Below are 19,250 nucleotides of genomic sequence, written 5' to 3' on the forward strand. Positions count from 1 at the left end.
ACATCTGAGCCTCTTCTTACAGATGTTGGTCGGCAACAGGTCTTCTCTTGAGTGATCTTTCACCACCCTGACAACGAGTTTTCTGGATGTAATTATGTTGTGTTTTTGTGCTAAACTGCAAAATGTTCAAAATTCAGACAGATTGTTCATAAAGGGAAGAAACATAAATAAAAGTTGTTTTCCTGCGCAAAATGCGTGTCACTGTACTTAAAGCAAACAATGACGTGTTATAAGGTCTTATAATTAGTTCATATGGTATTATGTCCACCTGTAATATATTATACAGGGATAGATATTTTAACACTTTACTTAAAGCAAACAAAGACATGCTATATAACATTAAACATTAATATAAGCTATTATTCCATTTTATATCACTAATTCTAAATGGTGACTAAAGTGTATTTATAACAAGGCAGAGTCGGTGGTTATAATGTGTTATGGAACATGGTCGGAGATTCTTGCCGCACATTGATATAAACTAGTATTACTATTAGTTATAAAACATTAAATTAAAAGGTCATAATACGTTATGAACTTTGCTATAGCGTCTAATGCATGTTTGTAAGTGATTATAAAAACTGTTATAATGTCTTATGGACGCATTATATCGTGTTATAAATATATGCATAAGTCATTATAGCGATGACCTTCATAGAAAGTGTTACCCTTCACTATTTCTAATGAATCCATCCATCTTTGCCTAATTTTGTTCTAGACAAGGTGCTGGTGCACTGTGTGATGGGTCGGAGCAGATCAGCGACTCTGGTCTTGGCATACCTGATGATGAAACACAGCTTAACTGTGGTGGACGCTATTGAGCATGTGCGACAGCACCGTTGCATCCTGCCCAATCACGGCTTCCTAAAACAGCTCAGAGCGCTGGACATCACAATACAAGAGGAGAGGCTGAGACAAAAGAGAGAGACGACCTATAGTACACAATAGATGCCTGTGTTTACTACTTCAGTTTTTCTTCTGAATTTATCTGATACAAAAATGTTCTTTGTTTCTTTAACTATTGTCATTAAAATATTTTGTTTTTCACAACTGTGTCATGTCGGTCTTATAAAGTTCAAATGCAACATTTTAGAATGGGGTGTCCTAATGGTGTTTTTTAACATCAGGAATCATAATGCTGGTACTGATCAGAGAATTGACAGTAACTCTCAGAATATTGTGGAAGTTTGTTTTTGTTCCCTAATTTAAGTCAAAAAGTGAAACTTTCATATGTTCTAGATACATTTTATACAGTTTTAATCTTGAAATACTAGAATATTCTACATATATAAAGTGTGTGTTCATTTCACCTGTGGGGCACCTGTGAGGTTGAAGGCTTGTTTCTGTCTGCCTGGGAAGTTTCCTGCATTTGGTCTTCCACAATGAAAGATTAAATTAAATTACTTTACCAGACCAGTACTGGTTATGGTTCCCAGTATTTTGGCTCGTACATGCATTTGCGAGTGTGTTTGTAATCTCTTTATTGCTCCAAATAGCTGACACTAGATTTCTTGCTAATTCGCTCATAGTGCCACACGTTACATCCGTACAGATAATTCACATCAATAACACAAGATCCCGCCAGTATGGAGGGATTATTTGATCAGAACTAAAACTAAAAGTTTAAAACTAAAAGTCGAAATCGAAAACTAAAAGTCAAAATCCGAAACTAAAAGTCGAAATCAAAAACTAAAAGTCGAAATCGAAAATGAATTTGGTATTTAGGATTGGGCATTTAGTCGTTTAGCTATTTAGGATTGGGGATTTAGGATAGGGCATTTTGTATTTAGGATTGGGCATTTAGTCGTTTAGCTATTTAGGATAGGGGATTTAGGATAGGGCATTTTGTATTTAGGATTGGGCATTTAGTCGTTTAGCCATTTAGGATAGGGGATTTAGGATAGGGCATTTTGTATTTAGGATTGGGCATTTAGTCGTTTAGCCATTTAGGATTGGGGATTTAGGATAGGGCATTTTGTATTTAGGATTGGGCATTTAGTCGTTTAGTCATTTAGGATTGGGGATTTGGGGATTTAGGATTGGGGTTTTGTGGATTTGGGGATTGCACTAGCTCTGTATTATGTGAGGTTAACGGGTTCTTCGGTTCATAACACAGGCACCCCCTTACATATTGTTTAGAGTGTCAGTGTGTTTCTTCATGTATTGTTTTGTGATACTTTTTCTTTTTGGTATTGTTTAATTATGTATTGTGCTGCAGTGTCCTGTACACAAGCAGGGCATTGTTAAAGAGGTGGTATTATGCTCATTTTCAGGTTCAAAATCTTAATTAGGGGTTGTACCAGAACAGGTTTACATGGTTTAATAAAAAAAAAAAACACCATATTTTTCTCATACTGCACATTGCTGCAGCTCCTCTTTTCACCCTATGTGTTGTACGCTCCACTCTTGAGCTACAGAGTGATGCATCTTACTTGTACAAAATCTTTGTTGGGAGTTGCACATGCACAGTTCCCAGGTAAGGACTACTAGCCAATCAGAAGAAGAGAAGGGTGGGTCGTAAGAAACAAGGTAGTGTGATCCAAATCAAAGCCACTTCAGACTGCGACCATAACCTAACTTGACTCTACTTGGCCCTGCTCCGTTTTCCAAGTATATCCAGCCGCAGCCCGCAGCCTGCACACAAACGTGACGGAAGTTGACGGAAGTTGAACTTCCAAATATGGTTTGTCCCAGAAGACACCGTGCACAAAACATGATGACGTTATCTCGGCTCACGTACAGGATAGATCCTAATGCAAACTGTTTTATTCTTTAGAAGCCAATAACACAAATTTAAATACACTTCTGAGAAGTTTTTAGTCGAGAAATCAACTGTGTAGATTTCGAATATCAGCAGTTGTACGAAAATTGGCGGCGAATCAAAAATGTGTTCAAACGTTTTCGGAGTTGAGAAGTGCCGTAGTTATACTATACAATACTATATACAGTCTATGTGTTATATAGCTGCAGCAACGTTACCGGAGGCTGCACAGCAACACAATGGAGGTTAACCCTATCATCGCTGTAGGGTTCATCGGTCAACATGCATATAATCAATAACTTTAGGCACTAAACTTGTGATGGTTAGGGTAAGAGGAATATACTTTGGGGGGCTGTCAGGAATAGTTAGCTAGCTAGTGATGGGGCTGGTGATGGAGCAGTGGATAAGACACATGCCTTTGGTGTGAGAGACCTGGGTTCAATTCCCCACTGTGACACATTGTGTACCTGAGCAAGACACTTAACCCCTAGTTGCTCCAGAGGCATGCGACCTCTGACATATAGCAATTGTAAGTCGCTTTGGATAGAAGCGTCAGCTAAATGAATAAATGTAATGTAGCTCTAGTTAGTTAGTTCCAGTCACACAGACCACTGCAGCCAACACAGCAGACGTATCCAGCAACAGCTGAATGTTAATGTTCGTACTGCTGTCATTCTATCAATAAATTCTCAGTAATGTTGTAAAGTTTTAACCTAAATCGAGATACATCTGGCTCGTGATGTAACATTACAGAATATTCTTGGTTTGTGAAACTTACAGATATAAAATACACAACCGTGGTATGAATTGAAACATTGGTTTATTATAATCATTAGGCTATTATAAATAAATATTTGCAGGCTATACTATATTAATAATATATAATTATAGTATAGTAAATATTAACACATAACGTACAGTAATTACTACGTTGACACTTTACACCTCTTTTTTAACGGCTTTTTTTTATTTAACAACTATGCCTGGGCCGAGTGGTCGAGATAAACGTCATCACGTTTTGTGCGCAGTGGCTTGTGGGACAAGCCATATATGGAAGTTCAACTTCCATCAACTTCCGTAACGTTTGTCTGCAGGCTGCAGCTGGACCCTTCTCCCATTTTCCGTAGCAGATTGTACCCACAGATAGTACGTAGCTTGTTGCTGCAGCGGTCTGTGTGACAGTGGGAGCAGAGGGCTCTGTGAGCCCTCACACGCTCCTCCTGCGGGTTGGCACAGGCTTCCCCCGCAGCCACTTGCGGAGCTCCTCAACTCCGAAAATATTCAAGGACATTTTTGTTCCGCCATCACTTCTCGTAAAACTGTCAATATTCGAAATCTACACAGTTGATTTCTCACCTCAAAACTTCTCAGAAGTGGATTTAGTGATGAAATTCCATACGAAAACTGTAAAATATAAAACCTTCTGTTGCTGGCCTCTGTCTGGTGCAGCAATGATGATACAGTGAATAGTGAATATTCTCTCTGACCAATCAGCAGTCTGTCGTGTTTTCACGTTACATTTTAGTATCTCTCAGCTCACTTGGAACCTCGACTGAGGTGAGGTGATACGAAAAAAAGTACCTGGAAGCAGGTACAGGTACAACATTTCTACAATGGAAAACCAAACAAAGGCGAGTCCAAAGGGCCTCCACTCAGACTAGCTTGGTTTGAGGGCGTGCTTGACCCCGTTAGCCGCTTGGCAAGCTTTATGACGCATTTTCATTGTGATGTCACAAGTAAAGGAAGTGAAGGGCTGGACTACAAACGAGCTGTTTTCAAGCGGTTTAGAGCAGTGCTTTCTGGGGGAGATGGGAACTCCCTTTGGGCTGGACTTTGGGCTTTTTCACTTTGCAAACCTGTTACATGCACATAAAAAGATATATAACTCAATAAAGGAGAGGGAAAAAGCCAAAAAGCATAATACTCTTTAAAAAGCAAGTGTTAGATCCCACTTTTACCACAAGAGGGAGTATACTGTTAGTGAGTTATGTTAGGAGCAGCCTCAACAAGGCAGTGCAGACCATGCTCATAACAATGTACCGATCTGTTTGTGTATGTTGCAAGCAGACATAATATATGAACGAAACCTACACAAGTAAGTATACGTAAATAGTCCATATATATATATATAGTACATATAAGAAATTGTGTCTGTAAAGCCTGTAACATGACTGTACATGCAGTTGTAATAAACAGGAGCTACAATACAAATCCGTATAATGTAGGAGTTGTGCCAAATGTTTTCCTTTATTGGTATACTGTTAGTGAGTTATGTTAGAAGCCTCAACATAGCAGTGCATTTCTGTAACTTAACGTGAGTCTGAACTGACCGTGCTGATAACAATGTTTCGATCTGTTTATGTATGTTGCAGATTTTAATAAAGATATTCAAAGCCACACTGAGTTTTTATTCAGATGTGCAACAATTACTTCTCTCCTAAGTTAGGGCACAAACTCAACACTAGAGGCTTAGTACCAGCTAGTTAGATTTTAACAAAAACAGTAACCAAAATTGGATGCACCATGATTAACGTTGGGTATGGACTAAATGGAGTTCCAAAGTCTTTGAACATCTACAGATAGTCTTCAAAATGCATGTAAAATAGAGTCAATTTGAACCTAGACTAATTTTCAACTGCAAATCACCACAATCTTTATTAATGGGTTGGACTGTGACTTTACATTCACAGGTATTTGAGTAAACTGTCTTATCTGTTTGATTCATAATTTCATCTTCAGTTATTGCCACCTGCATTTTGTCCCCATCAGCTAAATAAATCCAATGCAACATACAGAAGGGTATCAACACTTGGATGTGCTTCACTGAATCAAATGTAGTTTTTTAAGATAAATGAAATGGCCCGTGTTAGCATGAATTCATATTTCTAGCGCCACTGGATTAAAATCAAGACTTTTTATTTAGTCACTGCCATGGTGAATTGTAGTTTTCTTTTCATTCCCTACTTACTAACTCAGTAAACACACTCAGGGTTGATTTTAGTTTAGTTATGATCAGCTGTTTAAGAACTGAAAACTCAGTTTCACATCTCAGGCTCAATCAACTCAGAGCTCCTGCCTCTTCATCTCTCCTTTGCTTCCTAGTGTTTTCTTTGTGGCTAACCTTTTGTTTCTTGAACCTCAGGATCACCACCTGCTCCTCTGCCTCATGTTTGCCTTCTGCTGGACAGCCAACCATGCGTCCCCATTCACCATTACCCACGTCATCTCGTCTGACATTCACAAACTTCCTTCAGATGCCTTAAGATCTCCAACCCTAGTCATCTTTTGTTCATGTAATGCCCCTACACCATCACAATACTGTGGGCACAATGCATCGTGTTTCACCTACTACCTCTATGATCCCAAAGAGGTGATAAAGCAGCTAAACTCCTCCACCTGCACCTCCACAATTTTTTTTCAAAGAACCCCTTAGACCCATCTGTGATAAGCAACTACAGACCAATCTCCAATATCCCTTTTCCTAGTAAAATATTTGAAAAGGATGTCTACAAACAACTGCATAATTACCTGTCCCTCCACAATTTATACGATGTGTATCAATCTGGCTTCAGGACCAACCGCAGCACTGAAACAGCTTTGAAGTAGTCAGTGATCGAAAGATCAACAATGCTGCAAACAAACCTTCTGTCCTAGTATTTCTAGAATGGACTGCAGCCTTAGATACTGTCAAGCACAGCATTTTAATCAGTAAACTAGAAAATTCCTTTGGGCAATGTGGCCGTGTCTTAAAGGGGTTCTCTTCCTATCTAACTGGCAGGACATTCTCTGTGTCTCTTGACAACTTTTAAACTGGTAATTATGACATTTTCTTTGAGGTCCCACAAGGCTCAGTTGTTTATTTCACTTTCACGTGATATCCTCAGCCCTATAATGACCTTGACAACTGTATCAGTGACATCAAGTACTGGATGATGAAAAACTTTTTGTAGTAAAAAAAAAGACTGAGATCCTGTTGGAGAAAACCATATTACCATTATGATCTTACTGCTGTTTACATTCTCCCTGACACAAATTTAAAAAATGCACTGGACAATTACTTCCTGGGTGTATATGTGTATGTATATTTGTAAAGTAATAACTGTATAGGCCATGTTGTATGTTACCATATTCAAATGTAAATCTAACTATCTGTTATGCTCTGTGTGTGTAGCATAAGGAGACTACAAACTTCCCTGCCCTATGGAATAGAGTTCCTGCGTTTTGTCTCCATGTGATGAGTCCAGGTTTTGTCAACAGTGCCAGTTCAATGTAAATGGGGGAAGAACAGGGCTGTGTTAAATATATAATGTTGCTTCTTAAACTGCAAAACTTTGAAATTAGAGTGTCATGACTCAGACGGTAAATATTTATATCTTACAAATAGTTTTTAAAAGACTTGTTTTCAGGATATAAAAATGATGTCAAATAAACGTGTGCAGGTCAGGCCTTGAGAGGTGACGTCGCTGTCTCTATCTGTCATTACCTGGTGTAGGAAGCTTCTACACATAATTGAAGAAAACTGATTTTAACATTTTATTATCGTAAAATTGGAAGTATAATGAAATGTTATGCCTATTTCCACTTTTATTTTGCTGCCTCTACAAATTAGCAAATTCTTCCAAAGACAGCAGAACAAATGACAAACTACATAATCATAACTAAAAGCCAAATTAGCCCTAATATCTTTCTAATTTCAGCGGCACCCACCACTAGAAGCAAATAAGGTATAGCCATAGACTGGGTATAGCACAACACTTGATCATAGAAACTGTGCAAGTCCATAGGCTGTATGATCATGTATACTAGTTAAGATAAGACCGCACTAAAGGAAATTCAGGTGCAACAGCCGCAATTATATATGGTGAAAATAAAAGACAAGCAGCTTCTCCCGTCAGACTGCAACTCTGTGCTATTTATTGCATAATATAATGAGCAAAATAAAACATGGTAATTATAGATCACATAGAAACTTTGCAAGATAAAATACAAGCCTTCAATGAAGAGTAAATTATGTCTAAGTGAGAGAAGAAGTCCTGAGTGGATCCAGAGGTTACTCAATCAGCTGTAGCTGTAATTTCCAACTTATGGTGTGACCCAGTGGACTGGGACTCTGCTGCAGATGGCTGATCCAAAGCTGTGACACCAAGTAGTCCTTCATGTCCAGGTGAAACATCTTTGTCTGCAGGGGGCGGACAAGTCAATGGGGAAAAACAGTGGAGCTTGCGTTAACCTCAAACACCTCTAGTGTAGACTTTAGTCCCTAATAGGCAGGTGAGCGGGAGACAGGAGACTGAGCATGGGGCAATAACAAACACAGGGACAGACGGGAACACTCGAAACACAGTGAAGTGAAAGAACAAAAGGAGACTCTAGGAAATCACTGATGACAATCGCATTAATCACCATTCACTCCCTGGTCAAATGACATCGGCAGTGATGCAGGTAGTGTCCTGTTTCTGATTAGCGGACGTCTATCAGGCCTCAACGCTACATCCATAAGTGTGTAGTAATAATACCGTACTAGGTCTGCCGGTTGAGACTTTATAGCTGCACTGTTATGTTTTTCAGAGCACACAAAACACTGTACACACACACCTGTCACCTACCCAGCATGGTGCTATTACCCAGAAACACAGCTTCTACACCTTATCTTTACAGTTTATAACAGCGGGGTTAATAGACGCATTTAAAACCTGCATGTACCGACAGGATCGTAACTCATGCATGTCAGCAACAGTTAGCCTAATATAGCTAACTTGGTTATGTTATCATATCTTACCTGCTGTACTGTCTGCTGCTTTCTCGAGAGGCCATATAAAGTGCCTCAGCTCTTCCAAACCCTCCCTGCAGCCTTTGGGCCACGCCTCCTCATTTGCATACACGACTCAATCCTCAATCCCCAAATACCCAAATCCCCAATCCTAAATACCCAAATCCTAAATGGCTAAACGACAAAATGCCCTATCCTAAATACCAAATTCATTTTCGACTTCGACTTTCAGTTTTAGTTCTGACCAAATAATCCCTCCATACGCCAGTGCCTTAATGATGTCCGATTTCATTCAATATATTCAGACTTCCAATCTGTATATTCAGACGGACAAACTTCATATTGTCACGGCTGTCGCTGTCACCCTTGTGTTTCCCCTTTTCCCTGTCTCACCTCTACCCAGTAGGCTGTGTCCCTGGGGAATGAAGACCCGCCTACTTCCTGGTTTCTGGGGTGCTGACATCTGTACCGCCCATTGGTTCCCTCTGTTTTCCACTCAACCAATGGCTCGTCACCACGTTAATTACCTCCGGCTCATAAGGAGAGTCCACCTGGTGCTCCAGGCAGCTTGTCACCGCCTGTTGACTTGTGTGCCGCTGGTATTGACTGCATAGCCTGTCTGTTGTACTTTGTGTTTAGTGGAACTATCCACCTTCCTTGCCTATTAGCTGTACATTGTGTTTAGGTAAATATTTGCATACCTTTGTATGTTAGCTCCACATTTGGGTGCAGTGGAGAAATTCACTTATTGTTCTGTTTACTATTGTGTTAGTTTTCACCAGGTGGAGTGGGTGCTGTGCTCTTTGTGTTCTTTTGTAGTAAGAATCAACCCTGTTTAAAACGATAGATAGGTACAGGCCTCCTTTTGAGGACCATTTTTATTTTAACTTGGTTTGTTATTTTCGCAGCACCCTCGTCCACCCTCCTTTTGTTTTTTTGTTACCTGTCTACATCTCTTCTGTTACCAATAAACGTTACCTTGTTAAGATCTACCAGTTGTGCCTATATGTTTATGGCCCCAACACCCCTAGACCAACAGGGGGTCGTAACAATATATATATGGACAAATGTAGTACAATATCCCATTCTAAATTCACAGGCATTAACAGAGTTGGTTTCCCTTTGCAGCTTTAAAAGCTTCCACTCTTCTAGGAAGATTTTTGAGTTTGTACGTTGATCCAGAAGAGCATTTGTGAGGTCAGACACTGATGTGGGACACAAGGGCCTGGCTTGCAATCTCCTTTCTAGATCATCCCTAAGGTGTTGGATAGGGTTGAGGTCAGGGCTCTGAGCGGGCCAGTCAAGTTCTTCCACACCAAACTGGGAAAACCATTTCTTTATGGAGCTGGCATTGACATTGAAAGAGGAAAAGGCCACACACAAACTGTTGTCCAAAATTGTATGTTGTAGCATCAAGATTTCCCTAAGAAAAAAACACATTTAAAAAAAAAAACAACAACAAAAAAAACCCCAGCCCCCACCAAAGGTATTGGGATAGGTGCGTCCCAGTACTTCTGTCGATATAGTCTATGTATACATACATATAATACATAGTGTAGATCTCAGAACAATCTTTTATTGAATATTTAAAATGTATTCAATATTAAACAAAACACTCAAAAACAGAAACACAAACAAGTAATAAGATCAACCTTGCAAGTTTTATTTGAAGATTTTATGCAACAGCATCTAGCACAGAGGCGAGCAACTTGAGTGCTATTTGAGACCAGAAAGAATTTGCCACATAAGGTTTTTTTGGTGTACCTTACCATTTAAAGAAACAGGCTAGAGAGGCAATGTGTATAATTTTCGTTCCAACACATACACAAGTCTCAAAACATCTCGTAGTATTCAGAAAACACAATCTCAGGTAAATATTGAAATGTTTGGCCACATATCACAGTGTGGCCTGAGCCCACTCCCAATAGTTTCTTCTTTGTTTTTTTTGTATCTTCCATACAAACATCAGACAAAATCTTCCAAACATTTCAAAATCTAATTAAATGAAAAGGCATATTTCCATTCCATTTACATCTGATTTGGCAAGGCGGACGGTCCTGAAGTCAGGTTACCTGTTCTTTGATATTGCAAGAGATCAACAAACATCCAGAAAGAGCACAGTCCACTAATTCTGGTGAAAAATAATCAGTGGAGGTGAAGTCTTAATTTTGAATGCCCAGTGTATTCACCTGACAGAACATAAAAATGCAATGACATCTTTCCAACAATCCCAGCTCCATTACATGCATTTTAGAGATTTTGTCCACCCCATAAGCCACCAGTTGACCATCACTGGTCTAGCTTCCCTGCACAGACAAATGCAGATTCACATAACACCTGTGGGCCTACGTACACCAACATTTACAGAGAAACAATGGGGGGGAGGCACTCATTACAAGCACCTGCCCCACAGAACAGCATGAGGAAAAACAAACTTCCACAATGGTTACTTTAACTTCTGAACTTCCCTGACACAGTAAAGCTGACATTTAACAGCAGCCACAGGACTCAGTGGGTGAGTCTTTGACACGTTAAAAAGTGTACGCTTAAAAGAAAACCATTTGGATTCATAACTGGCCTGTTGAATTAAAATAGTAACAAATCTAAAGTCATAATCAGTAATAATTACTATTTTTAAAAAAAGTCTAAAACAAATCAATGCTGCACAACTAAATGCAATATCCAAAACCTCCTTGACAGTGATATTTCATTCCTTAGTGTAAAATGTGTCCTCCCAGTGTGGAAATAACCCTGTTCTTTGATTCTGTCTCCAAAGAGAAGAAACTCGGGAGATGTCAACACGAGTTTTCGCAGCACAGTCTGTTGGGCATCAGTGCAGCCGGAAGCTGGAAGCGTCAAAGCCAAAATACATTTAGAAACAATCCCAAAATGACTGTCCATAAAAACAACTTTAACAGTTTAGATCCTAAGAAAATTATTACTTCATGTGGTGTTGTCATGATTCCTTTAGGGTCATTAGTGTAGAAACAAATCTTCCTTAGCCCTTGGCTGCATGATCCTCTAGCGGCCCCAAGTGGAGAACACAGGGACAGGCACACATTTCAGGAGATCCCAACTAACAATAGGTAAGAAATTATCCAGACGAATTGAAAATGAACATGGACGTTTGGCTGATTTAAAAAAAAAAAAAAAAAAAAAAAAAAAAAAATTAGACAAATCAGGGTAGTGGTTGTAGTGGAAATCATGGGTCGGAGTTGAAGTCAGGCTTCTCTGGGAAAGTGCAACCTGCTCGTCTGATGATGACATTGGCAGCGTAGTGTGCCGCTTTCACGCACTTATCCAGTGGTTTCTCCCGAACAAGCTCAGACAGGAAACCTGCACAACGGAGGGACCACTTTAATAGAAATGCGCGAAAGACAAAAAGCAACCGAGAAACATGTCGAAATGAAAACACAGGAAACTCTCACCTCCTACAAACGCATCACCGGCACCGTTTGTGTCAACAATGTCCTTGGGGTCAATCTTCAATACAGGGAATGTCTCGATCTTGTCACCTGAACACACAGAAGGAAAATGACACATCTACAGTCTACCTCTAGTAGATATACGACACAGAGAAATAAGACTAACATAAGGAAAGGAAAATAGAAAATCTTACTCGAAGCAATTACAGTTTCGTCCTTCCCCTGGGTCAACACTACAATCCTTTGTCTCTTTGTGTTGTCTTTGGGCAAAGCCTGGGCTTTCTTGGCAACTTCCTTAATGTCCTCGGTCTACAGACAATACACATTAACACAACCACTGCATAAAATCCATGAAAAAATAAGCACTCATCATGTGCAAGAGATAAATGAGATTGTTAGTCCACTCACCTCGAAGTCTTGCTCTTTAGCGAATGCAAGTGCCTCCTGAGGAATGAAGAAAAGATTGTATCGTCAACATCTGGCGGACACAAAGTAGTGAACAAACTCATGCAGCCACTATTCAGACTATGTGAAGGATGTACTGTGAAAGTCTGGTTTACCGTCTCATTGCCGAACAGCACATCAACGTAGGGCATAACCTGCATGAGCTTATCCTTGAAGAATTGGCAGATGAAAGGCGCAGAGAGGTTTAGGCAAAACAGCTTGTTATTTTCAGACGCATGCTTCGACACTTTCAGAATTGACTCCAAAGAGACAGTGAGGAAGAAACCCTGAAAGCAAAAGGTGACATTGGGTCAAGACTGATCTTTTTATATCTTGACGGACTGTAATGAGTAGCAAGTAGTAAAATCTTGAACAGAAACTGCAACACTATGTCTGGAACCTCTGGCGGTTACCCATGGGTACTAAGGTGAAGTGACAGCACAAGTTGACCTAAATGTCAGAAGCAAATGGCACAAACGCACCATATAGTAGTTTAGTAACTACTACTTACAGCAATATAGTAGACTTTAGCTTTTTCCACCAGCTTCCAGTTTTCTTCCAGGTCTAGATGCTTATCCTTCTTATAACAGTTGGCAGCAGCTAGGTTAGCTACCAGAGACCTGAGACGAGGATGAAAACAAGAGATGCGTTGTAGGCAGATGAGATTATAATGAGTGAACATATGCTGCTTATTATTATTATCATCATCATCATCCTACTCCTCCACCTGTTATCTCCGGTGATGCAAGCAGCACATGTCCCTGTGGGCTCTTCATCTTGCTCGTAGTAGTGGGCATCAACGTGGGCCTCCTCAGACTTCTGCTTTAGGATCTCTCCAAACTTGTCTTTGCCAATGCAGCCAAAGAACGTGCCCACATTATGGGGTTCTTGGATCATCCACTACAGACAGCGACAACAGCTCTGATAAGCATCAGTCAGCTACTCACTGACACCACATTTACAGTAAGTTTTTCACAGAGCATCGCTGGGGTGACAAAACAGGGACTTAAGTGAGTTTGTGTGTAAACGACGGACCTGAGCAATCTTTATTGCGTTCTGTGTGGCTCCTCCAGCATGGTATTCAACTTTGAACTTCTTCACTAGCTCCTCAAATCTAGACAGAGAAACATGTAATTCACATTATTTATTTCTTTTTTATACTCACTCTCTCTCTCTAATGTCATGCATCCAGTTTGTTCACTTCAATATTGACACATCTCTTTTTTGGGGGTGCTGGCTAATATATGGAACTATTACCAGTACCCGACTGGCTTAGCTCAACACAAAGCCTGACAGAGCTAGTCTTGCTCGCTGTCGAAACTAAAACAAACAAGATATAACATATTAATTGGTGTGCTTTACAGATGGTAGAAGGTGGATGTTTTAAACTTTGCATAGAGCAAGGCTACCTGTTTCCCCATTTCCCTGTGGTGTGCATGGTGATGGATATAGCTCGATAGTCAGTAACCTCCATCTGGTGATTGACTACTGGTGATGATACTATTTGCGCCCGTTACGTAACACAATGACTGAAGCAGTGCTTTGATGTTCCACTTAAGGCTAAAGCATCTCTAATTTGCCCTGTTGTGCAAATATAGCAGTCATACCAACCTACACGCAGATGTGTGTCTGTATGGTTTATGTGACTGTTAGAAACAAGTGGTTGACAGATATGGGTTTTTAAATGGCCAATGTTGATGCGGATATTTAGAAAGCAGGACGGCTGATGGCCAATATATAATGCCAGTATGAAAAATAAGTCATGTACAATTCCATTTTCAATGTAGAGTACAATCTTATATACTTGGTTATCTTTGCCAATAACATGTTTTTTAGATAGAATTTTTATTAATTAATGAAAAAAATCCATTGGGTTATGCTGTAGATGTAAGAATGCGCCTGTTTAAGGGAGAGCAGGGTACAGTTTGTGAGAAGTGACGTCTTTCAACTACTACAGAATAGGAATATATATTTAATGCTAGTAATGGTTTTAGATTAGATGCCGTCATTAAGGAGAAACTTCTTAACATTTAGAAAAGAAGGAAATTTAGAGCTGGAAACTAACTTTTCCACCACCTTCCCAAAACTCACAAGGGGAGCACTAACATTGTTTCACAGCAGCCACACTGACAAGGCTTCCTGCAGATTTAAAAAAAAAATTTTTTTTATATAGACCTCGTGAGTGCAGTATCTGGTAATGCCGATTATCTCAAAAGGCCAGATATCGGCCCGATTAATCAGTAATAAAGACAGTGTGTTCAAATATGTCTTTGGAACGTATAACAGGCCGATTTCTGTTAAAGGTCCTGAGATAGCCAGAGGTTGCAGAGGGGGAGATATCTGGGAGAAAAATAAAGTGGGGATGACTATGGCCCCACTCTTCCTATAGACTATATCTGTTGTAAATTATCTCACTTTTCTTTATTCAGAATACACTAGTACAATCCTCTCTCTCTCTCACACACATTCACACAGGACTTTTTTATCTCCTGCTCTTAAATGTTTGCTTTCAGGCTCTTGGCTCAGAGGGACTGGGAGGTGAAGTGTCCTAGTTTGCCGTTGGCTGAGACAAGCCCTCTGTGCTGGATCTACTGTTAAGCCATTGGCCATCTATAAAGGAGGGTGCGCCTGTTTTGACTAGCCCACTCCAGAACAGACAGCAGCAAACTTGGTATGAACTGAAACATATTAATTTTGTCCCTCTGCAGACTACAAAGCCTGTCAGTATATGTCTAAGAGCTCTACCAAAACTAATATTATACAGGAAATGTTGCAATATAGGAGATACGAACAGTGCTTTGTGTTTTCCCTCTGCCAGGATCTGGTCATTGGGTTTCAGAGTGTACCTGCAAATAATTAAAGGGAGACAAAAAGACGCATTAGTTTCTCCAAGTCATCAGAAATATATGCTAAATTAAAAATGATTATGGAAATAATTACAACAATGATAAGTATTATGTTTATGTGGATAAGTATTGCAGCTACAAAGGTGGTGCTGCCAAATGGATTGTTCACAGCAATGGAGAATGTGATTAATAAAATCATTCAGCCATTAAATCGTAGGCTTTGAGAAACTCTGTGAAAGTGCCTTTGTTACTACCTACCACTGCTTAGCCCAAATCAATATGTTGGTCAGTGATGCTAAACAGAGTTTCTTCGAAAGACAAAGGTAGGTTGGGGATTAAGGTGCATTTCTACAGTTCCTGCTTTATTCGGTGTGAGACTGAATTCAACTGTGGTTGGTTGGTTTAACTCTAATCCAGGAGTTTATATAAAGGGTTTGAGAGCAGAGCCTGAGCTGGAACCCAGAGGAACTCTTTGCCCTGGTCCACTCAGTGTTGACCAGGGCAAAGGGCAGAGCTTGTACAGACCAGAAAAGGACTAATCTCACTGTACAGATTTAGGTAAATAACATTTCTTAACTTAATTTCTTGAACTTAAAAAGGTGAATTGTTAAGATTTAGATACTGATTTTTTTGTGCTTTGCTAACTACATTTAAAAAAAGGCTCAGCTGACAGGATTTAATTTTATTGATAAACTAAAAAAATAAATAAAATCAATGAGAGGCATTGACTGTTTCACTCAACTAGAACAGTAAATATCACCTCACTGGGATGTAATGCTACACTGTCTCATTATATATATATATACACACACATATATACATATACACACACACACACACGTATATTTTACAGATACATTAAAGCAATACATCTGATGGACATGCAGCTCTGTTAACGATGATTATGAGTCTGCTTTGCTCTCTTGTGAGCACTGATCAAATTACATCCTCTACAAAAAACCTCTCTTTCTCTCATTGTCAGACCGTCACTGGGGGGACCTCAAATGTCTATATCGCACTTGATTTAACTGTGGCTATGCTTTATGGAGACTTTACAGCAACAAGAAGATGGACTTAAGCTCCACGTCTTCATTCAACATTTCTTTGCCTATATAATTCTAGGGTCAACATAAATGGTGCAATATTTGCACTGATGTTTAAATTTTTCATTTAAATTAACTTTTGAGGAGTCCCTTGTGAATCTACTGGGTAGTAGTGTACAACCAGTTTGAGCATTTCTACGCCAATTAGCAGTGAGTACTGAATTGTGACTCCATTGCTTCAGTCCTTTAACTTACTTGTCCAAGAAGTCTTTGTCCACTACAGCACAGATGTCCAGTAAGGGGTTTCCCATGCCAAAGAGTGAGTTAGGGCTGAAATGTAAAGATTAAGCGTTAAAACAAAAAAACAGGGCTTGGCTTTGTGGTTTGCCGGGTGTGGTGCTGGGTTTTTATTCCAGAGTTAAACACTACTTTGAAAAATCCAGTTTTGTTTCCATGTGACTTCACATCACATGAGTTAAAAGCTTCTATTCACGCAGAAAGAAAAGCAGAAATAGCACATGTCTGAGAGCCACAGTGTAATCAACAACCATTGCAAAATAATATGTGTGGGGTTGACGGTCAGTCATGCATGTAACCATGTTATGACATTCACAGCAAGGAAACATCAGGACAGCAGTAGGATGTCTGTCTCTGTGTTTGTGCAGTCTGTTCTTTCCTGGAGCAAACAACTGAGCACAGGGCTTGAATATCAGAGCAAATCATAACCTTATGATGCCAAAAACATCATTTTCTGCAAACACAGCAACGTTCCCACCACACTGGGGATCAACTCAATGAGACGGCGACTAAAAAGGCACCTCTGCGTTTTGTGTCAACACATAACGAACCTATCTTACACATCAGTGACCAACTACTGCCAGTGTCTGCAGCTATAAGCAAGTACTGAATGACCTGTGTCTGGCACAGATTAAAGGTACCGTGTTCATAATACATGTAACTACTATATCTGTGCATGCTAGTCAGTTATGTCACTACAAAAGTCGTGTTTCTGGGAAAACCCCAGATGGAGCAAGTCTTTGAACGAAGCGCCTAGCAGATGCCACCTCCACATTAACATGTGCTAGCATGTTTCTTCCCCTAATCAATTCTCTTTCTACACTCGCCTGAGATCAATATTTAATGAGGCACGAAGAAGCAACAGAGAAGAACGGCTTTTGAAAAAGCAAAGCATACAGAGACGTAGTTACATGGCAGACAGTGACTTATGCTACCCAGATGGGTTTTAGTCACAGAAAACCCCAGCAGATGCCACACCCACAGTATCATTTCCTACACTACATACATTTGCCAATGTGCCATGAGGTGATTACTGGGCTTGCCAATGACACTAAACCAAAACCCATGCCTGCCTTTAGACTAACACTCTCTCTGTCAGCCTGGTCTTACCTTGCAGCAGACATGGTGTCCCTCTCTCTGTGCATCAGCGAGATACTGACAGACCTGTTGAGCAACCTAAAACCGGCTCAGGAGGAACTGAGCGTTCAAAAACTTCACAATTTCAGCTCAGTGTGCAAGCAGATCGATTTCCCTCTGCAACAACAGCTCCTCCTACTCTGGACTGACTGCTTGAGCTTAGGCGGAGGACGGACCTGCACAGTCTGTCTGTCTGGTGATTGGCTTGTCTTGCCGATTCCAGCCTCACCGTGAGAAGCGTGCTGATGATAGATACCACGATATGACAACAGCAGGTTTCAGCTGAGTTGAATAAGGGAAGTCGCCGAGTGATGCACCGTGCCAGAGTCAAGATTTATTCAGGGGAGGTAAAAAAAACAAACAAAAAAACACAAAGACCACATTACATTTTCACGGCCACGTGACTGCTTGGCAATTAATTGTCTGGGGAGCTGGTAAGTTACAGGATGGACTGTGCAAGCTTTATCTGCAGCAATCGTTGCTATACCAAGCAGCGGAGCAATCCTTGGCACTGAATGGACGTGCCAAGATGAGTATTTCTTTCTGCAGCTTTAAAACATGCAGGGGCAGGTGGTTGTCACGTTGAACCCAGATTAGATATTGGCACACTTTGTAGATTTCACGGAGGGGTTTTAACAACAGCAGGGTCTAAACGCTTCTGACCTTACGTTACAATTAGTTAAACGTTAACATCATCGCTGTAACTGCATTTGGAAAGATAACTTAGCTAACGTTACATCAAAGGACTTTACACCCGCTATAAACAGCGTTGTCTTCTCTCTACCGTGGTGGATCATACAGACATTGAACAAGAAACCCAAAATCTTCGACCTCATAATTTCATTCACACATGCATAACTTATTGTATTAAGTAAGCATTGTAAACTGAACAGTTGTGCCCACATTAGCATTCAATGAACTCAGAGGAGGGTCGTGTCTACTCGCTCTGCAGAGAGGAGGCTTGTTATATTAGCTTTCTTCTCTTTTGGCTTTCGGTTACCTTAGTTTGGCAGGAGGCTTTTTGGTCGGAGGCTCTGTCTTCTCCTCCTCTGAAAGTTTTTGTTTCTTTGCTTTTGGTTCTTCGGAAGCCATGTCTGACCTGGCAAGTTGAACATTAATCACCTCTCCCGGTGTGAAAACGCGGTCGTGCTAACCCCGCTGAGGTTTCGTGCCCTGCGTAGGGCCTCGCAGGCAGCCGTACGTCGCTCCACCAATCAAAACCCTTACATTACATTTAGGTTTTACAGGGGGAAAACGGGGAAACGTGTTGGGCCAAAAAGTGATTACCGTCCGCGGGAGCGCGCGGTGCAAAAAGCTGTATCGACCAGTTTAGATAGTATATCCAGTTTATGTATATTTTTTACACAGTCTATGGTGTATATATACAACTTTTGGTAAACTTTTACTGCTCCAAAAAACTCTGAAAACCCACGGTACAATATCCAGAACCATAAAGCAGACAAAGTTAGAAACCAGCTGGTAAACATAGTTTAGTAGCAAGAGACAAGTATCTCCAACAGGCATTGG

The 19,250-nt window shown here is 40.3% G+C and overlaps 1 protein-coding gene and 1 long non-coding RNA gene across 3 annotated transcripts; both read right to left on the minus strand.

The window, feature by feature from the left end:
* Positions 1-7,647: 7,647 nt before the first annotated feature.
* Positions 7,648-8,896, minus strand: LOC123983924. The gene is made up of 2 exons (XR_006828329.1): positions 8,541-8,896; positions 7,648-7,940 (listed from the first exon to the last, which is right to left on the minus strand). It is a non-coding gene; the product is annotated as an uncharacterized LOC123983924 (long non-coding RNA).
* Positions 8,897-10,173: 1,277 nt separating this feature from the next.
* Positions 10,174-18,977, minus strand: adka (adenosine kinase a). 2 transcript variants are annotated; one of them, XR_006828325.1, is made up of 12 exons: positions 18,724-18,977; positions 16,545-16,619; positions 15,193-15,246; positions 13,436-13,514; positions 13,128-13,300; positions 12,912-13,020; positions 12,517-12,687; positions 12,365-12,400; positions 12,151-12,265; positions 11,960-12,046; positions 11,474-11,867; positions 10,174-11,377 (listed from the first exon to the last, which is right to left on the minus strand). XR_006828325.1 is itself a non-coding variant. In XM_046070340.1 (11 exons), the coding sequence occupies exons 1-11, from the start codon at positions 18,813-18,815 to the stop codon at positions 11,734-11,736; spliced, it is 1,125 nt and encodes a 374-aa protein (XP_045926296.1). In that variant the 5' UTR covers positions 18,816-18,977; the 3' UTR covers positions 10,174-11,733. The 2 variants fall into 2 exon arrangements, 1 of the variants encoding a protein (XP_045926296.1); XM_046070340.1 differs by having other exon boundaries at positions 10,174-11,867.
* Positions 18,978-19,250: the final 273 nt, after the last annotated feature.

This window comes from Micropterus dolomieu, linkage group LG15 (assembly GCF_021292245.1).
Source record: "Micropterus dolomieu isolate WLL.071019.BEF.003 ecotype Adirondacks linkage group LG15, ASM2129224v1, whole genome shotgun sequence".
Lineage (NCBI taxonomy): Eukaryota > Metazoa > Chordata > Actinopteri > Centrarchiformes > Centrarchidae > Micropterus > Micropterus dolomieu.

What these genes read in the sequence shown, in the direction of transcription:
- adka (XM_046070340.1), bottom strand. Translation starts at nt 18,815, where the DNA reads ATGGCTTCCGAAGAACCAAAAGCAAAGAAACAAAAACTTTCAGAGGAG. An exon ending in TGCTGTTCGGCAATGAGACG is followed by an intron (nt 12,401 to 12,516) that starts GTAAACCAGACT and finishes TTCATTCCTCAG; the next exon opens with GAGGCACTTGCATTCGCTAA. An exon ending in CTAAAGAGCAAGACTTCGAG is followed by an intron (nt 12,266 to 12,364) that starts GTGAGTGGACTA and finishes TATTGTCTGTAG; the next exon opens with ACCGAGGACATTAAGGAAGT.